The 6,000-nt window shown below is 38.5% G+C and overlaps 1 protein-coding gene across 1 annotated transcript in view; it reads left to right on the forward strand.

The window, feature by feature from the left end:
• LOC111956976 (thymocyte selection-associated high mobility group box protein TOX) overlaps positions 1–6,000 on the forward strand; it is a 54,623-nt gene that overhangs the window by 22,583 nt on the left and 26,040 nt on the right. Inside the window, 1 exon segment of the mRNA XM_070436797.1 lies at positions 3,533–3,640. Within this exon segment, the coding sequence (XP_070292898.1) occupies positions 3,533–3,640 (108 nt within the window).

Genomic DNA, 6,000 nt, shown 5'->3' on the forward strand with positions numbered 1-6,000 from the left:
GTTGGGTTGTTAGAGAGCTTTTATTTTCTTCCCAGTTAGATTTACAGTTCTACCTAGCTACACAACCTGATGTCATGGTTTCACTTTGCCATAATTGGATGACGTTGATTTTTGACCCATTAATTCTGCGTGGATACAGGGTAAATTCCGCATGGTTACAGGGTTAAAACAGTTAAAACAGGGTTACGCTTATGTATTAATTCAGAGTGGTTAAGGTTAGGGCTATTTGGGGAAGGCTTAAAACAAAATAAGAAAAAACACTGTAATGTTTCCATTAATTGTCATCAAGTACTCCTCCTGCTTGCTAGAAAATAGTGAAGTGCTGTGGTGCAGGGGTCTAAGCAGCTGGCTCTGGCTCTGAGCCTCTTGAGTTCCAGTGATGTGCCATGTTTTTTTGTTTTTCGGGGGGAGAGTGGGGGGGTGAGCCCCTACAAAGGCATATATCTACGTCCTCGGGACCTTTTCAAATGTCCAAAATCGACAGCTCTTTCTTGTGACCAGCCTGAGGTACAGCTAGGCTGGGTAGAGTAGACAAGACCTGGGTTCAAATACTATTTGTGCCTATTTGAGTTTGTATAACTTAATGAACCAATAGAATAGTCCCAAAACTGCAAATCCCGCCAATCTGGCACACCCAGCAGGCTAAAGCAAACTATGAAATAGTATTTGAACCCAGGTCTGGTAGAGTAGACAGCTGCATAAATGGCCTGTAGATTGACAGCTATCACTGAAGAGAGGGGCTTTCATATGTACATGTGTTGCAGGGCAGTTTCTCCCTGTATTGTAGTAGGAGAGCTACAGTAGCTATCTGCACTGGGTGGATGGTGGATTATTTCAGGATACTGGTGGTGTGTTCCTGGTGTTGTTGGGGTTGACCTCGGGTGAAACTCATTTTGAGCGTGGAGCGTCTAACAGTGGGCTGTGTGATAAGTGTAAATACCACTCAGATAAGGCCCAGTGGACAGGCTAATGGTTAGGAGAGGGTATCTGTGTGTGTGTGTGTGTGTGTGTGTGTGTGTGTGTGTGTGTGTGTGTGTGTGTGTGTGTGTGTGCGTGTGCGTGTGTGCGTGTGTGCGCATGAGTGAGGGCCTAGGCCTTAAGGGACGCAACACAATCAAATATTTATAAAGAATCGTATGTTCCTGAGGTAGCCATCATGGCCAGATGAGAGAGTCTTTCATGTAGTTATAATTTCCCATTTGTTGTGTTTTAGTTCAAACACAGTGTTCCTGTCTGTAGGAAATGGGTAATTAACTGAATTTGTTAATTAACTAAAGGCTTTTTGTTAATTAGCCTTTAGTCTGGGGGCTGTAGCGAAATGGAGGTCGCTAGCAGAACAGGAAGCATTGGTATCACAAATTGCTCTTAATAGGATACGGCCGTCCTAAAATAGGATATTTTCAAGTATTGTGGTGGCAGCATCATGTTCTGGGTATGCTTGTCACCGGCCGGGACTGGAGAGTTTGTCAGGATCATAAAAATATATGAAAGGAGCAAAGCCAAGCTAAAAAGGTACATAAAACCCTGCCTCAGTCTTCTGAATACATAACGCTGGGATACAGTTTTATTTTTCAGCGGGACAGTTACACACATTTTTATGCCAAAGACACACCAGCATAGCAGTGTTCCTGAATGGTCCAGTCTCAGTCCTGATTTAAATCTGCTTTAAAGTCACAGACAAGGTTTGAATATTGCTATCCATCAATGACTCCCAACCAAATTTACTGAGCTTGAGCAATCTTGACAATAATAATGGATACATGTTGCCCTAAGAGTTGTGCAACGTTGGTAGAAGCTTATTCAAAAATATTCACAGCTGTAATGGCTGTCAAAGGTGCTTCCACCAAGTATTAAGTCTGAGGTGTGAAGTCATACGTAATCGAGACAACTTCGGTTTTGAGATTTGATTCATTAGGGAAATGTTGTACAATTTTTCTGTCACTCTGGAAATGTGGAGTAGGTTGTGTACATCGGTAGGAAACAAATTGTAGTTTATCAATGTTTTGAACGAATTTTAGGACAGCTACTTGTGAAGCTTGTGCAAGCAGTGTTTATACTTTCACTAGGCACTACAGCTTGACTTGACACTAGGCACTACAGCAGACTTAACTGTCTGCACTAGGGATGTTCTCACTGAAAGAAATGTCAATTCATCTAACTGCTCATTTTTGGTATTTTATTAGGATCCCCATTAGCTGTTGCAAAAGTAGCAGCTACTCTTCCTGGGGTCCACACAAAACATGAAACATTACATAATACATTAATAGACAAGAACAGCTCAAGGACAGAACAACATTTCTTAGCCTACATATCAATACATACACAGAAACTATCTAGGTCAAGTTAACACTTTTTAATTCAGTTGAATTTCTTCTTCTTATGAAATAGAAGTGTTATGAATTAGTTATACCTGGGAAAATCACATCGATCGAAAATAAGGTTTACAGTCAGGTTAGTGAAATATTATTATTTGGGGTTTCGTGACTTAAAATGTGTGAAGGTGTTGTTTCAGAAGAATTCCACACCTTCCAGCACGCATATATGAAACACCCTTCACTATAGTCAGAAACACGTTTACTGAGGTGCCTGGTACATTTGTTTCACCAGAGATGTTAAAACATGTATAATTCATAGTCATGCAATCTGAGTAATATGCTGAACCCAATCACCTCACATCTCACTTTTAACCATCGTAGGCCATGTGTATTTGACAGTATGTGAATAATGAATAAAAATCAATTATAGGAGTGTGCATCTGTCTAGGTCAACATTGTTATGTCATTCTGCATCAGACAGTGTTTGTATGGACATCATTTAATCTACTGTATACCACTCACACAGTCTGTCGTATCCATGACAACCTTTATTTTATTTACGGAAAATATTTGATCATTTACTTAGTCATAGAGATTGCCAGATGCCCCCATAATGAACCCCTAAGGGATTTGTTTATATGGTGTATTTCCATTCCAGAAGGAGAGACAACATTAATAAATAATATTGGAGGTATTATTAATATGGATATAGGGTATTGTAGAGGGAATACTCAGGAATGTATGGGGGAAATATATTTCATTATGGCACAGCTGCTTACATTGGAGCACACTCGTACCCTTACATAGTCCATGTAGTGCTAAAGTTTATATGTATTACACATGTACATGAACAGATATCGATATCCATACAATTTATGGATATATACATAAATGGAAATATTTCTGTAATAGTAAATATCTTACCATAGTGGGCTACATTCAGGTCTCTTGGAAAATAGACTTTATCTCAATGAGGCTAACCTGGATATATGACGGTTAGATAGGGCATCCTGGTTGTCCAGAGACCAGGATGTTGCTCTGCTGTTTGTCATTGTTCTCTAGACACTAATCTAAGGCCAGTTTTACATTCCCACTCCAATGGTTATTTGGCCTAATTTGAGGAGGTGGATCTGATCCTAGATCTGTGCCTAAGGGTCCTTCCTTCCACCCCTATGACCCTGTGGTGACCATTGACCTTTCTGTGTCCTCTCTGGTAGTTCCGTGTGCCTCCCAACCCCCACCAGACGCAGACCAGCACCAAGCAGACTGGACCCCTGTGGAAACGAGAAGGCCCTGCTCACTCCGATGGCCCCCGGCTACCCTGGGTAAATATACAAGAACAAGTACACCACCAGTGGGTTTTAGGGCTCAGACACAAAGCAGGCAGACACTGGACACACCACGTCATTTCAACGTGAATAATTGGGTAATATATGTTTGATACCTTGACCAATGAGATTCCAACCTATTTTCACCCATGAAAAAATGCAGCCAAAAGTTTGTTCAATTCTAAATGTGTTAGCTATCACTTTCAACCATCTAAAGGTGCAACCAAATTCCAATGGAAAATCTATGTCTGATTTTTGGTTCAGAAGTCACCGAAATGTGTTATCACTGCGCTTTCAACCATCTAAAAGCACAACATAGTTCAAATGGGAATACAATGTCAGATATTTTGTTCATATATATAGAACAACTTAATGTGTTGTCACTGTGCTATATCTAATAGCACAACCAAATGCCCTGAATTGCAACTGAGATTATGAAAGTAGATTGTGCAAGTGATCAATGCCGTTCGAGATTCTGTGCAGATTATTATAGCAATTGTGGAGATCGCCACAGACCTGTGACCTTTCCCCTTTCTATGATTACATCAAAATACATTTATTGTTACAGTAACCTCAAAATGTGGATATTTTACTAATTTTATAGTTGAATAAATACTGTCACAAGTTTGTAAGATATTCTTAACTTTAGCCTATGTACTGTATTACAAAAGTCATATTAAATTGTGTTTGGTTGACAACTCAACCAAATATCAACATTTAAAGGAGATGTATCTACTGCTTGGATAGTTCCATCTGAGCCCCTGGCTTAATCTTATTCTTTAACTGTTGTTTTTGGTTAAAATGGAGACATGAATCCAGCATGTCATTTGTTAACTTTTCGACAAGGTAAAAGGCTATTTACTGTATTGGAAAAGCGATATTGAATTGTGTTTCTTTGTCAGCGCAACCAAATATCAATATTTAAAGGAGATGTATCTTCTGCTTGGCTAGTTCCATCTGGGCCACTGAGTCTGGCTTTAATTCCAGTTTGTCTACAAATTAATAATTTATATGGATTCACATCTCCATTTCAACCAAATATCTAAGTTAAAGAATAGGACTAAATCAAATAAAACTTTAAATGCACTTTAAATACGGTTTGATTTGATGTAGTCATATTCTTTAACTTAGATTTTTGGTTTAGATGGAGACGAGAATTGTTTTGATTAACTTGTAGATTCCATTTGAAATCAACCAAAGCTTGAAACCATAGGCCTATAGGTATTGTCTATGTTTTGTTGAATCCTGGATTGAATTTAAGAAATTGAAACAATTTCTATTTAATTTAAACAATTCTCTCCAAAGTGCGTTATGACAATGTTTCGAACCAAAGGTCACCATTATACTATGAGTCAAAAAGCCCTCATTACTTTGGCATATTGAGGATAAAGAATGATTCATTATGAAAGATGACTCCCACACACACATTTTTTTCTCTATCCCCTCACTCTCTTTCTCCCGCCATACCCCCCCTTGTCCCAGTCTGTCCATTCCCTCTTCTTTCATTTACACCCAGACACACATCACACACTACTGTATATATATATGATACAGCCCAGGATCGAACCAGGGTCAGTTGTGATGCCTCTAGCACTGAGATGCAGTGCCTTAGACTGCTGTGCCACTTGGGAGCTAAATGCTTAGTTTGTAAATTATGTCTGAGTGTTGGAGTGTCCCCCTGGCTGTCCTAAATAAAAAACAAGAAAATTGTGTCTTCTAGTCTGCTTAATATAGGAAATTACTTTTAATACTTAAGTATATTTCAGCAATTACATTTACTTTCGATACTTAAGTATATTTAATACCAAATACTTTTAGACTTTTACTTAAGTAGTATTTTACTGGGTGACTTTCACTTTTACTTGAGTCATTTTCTATTAAGGTATCTTTACTTTTACTAAAGTATGACAATTGAGTACTTTTTTTCCACCACTGATCTTCTGTATACCACCCCTACCTTGTCACAACACAACTGATTGGCTCAAACACATTAAGAAGGAAAGAAATTCCACAAATTAACTTTTAACAAGGCACACCTTTTACTTTAAATGCATTCCAGGTGACTACCTCATGAAACTGGTTGCGAGAATGCCAAGAGTGTGCCAAGTTGTCATCAAGGCAAAGGATGAATCTCAAATATAAATGTATTTTGATTTGTTTAACACTTTTTAGGTTACTACATTATTCTATATGTGTTATTTCATAGTTTTTATGCCCTTCCCTATTATTCTACAATGTAGAAAATAGTCAAAATAAAGAAAAACCTTTGAATGAGTAGGTGTGTCCAAACTTTTGACTGGTACTGCATATATACATACACACACACACACACACACACACACACACACACACACACA

This window comes from Salvelinus sp. IW2-2015, linkage group LG32, assembly GCF_002910315.2.
Source record: "Salvelinus sp. IW2-2015 linkage group LG32, ASM291031v2, whole genome shotgun sequence".
In the NCBI taxonomy this organism is placed as follows: domain Eukaryota; kingdom Metazoa; phylum Chordata; class Actinopteri; order Salmoniformes; family Salmonidae; genus Salvelinus; species Salvelinus sp. IW2-2015.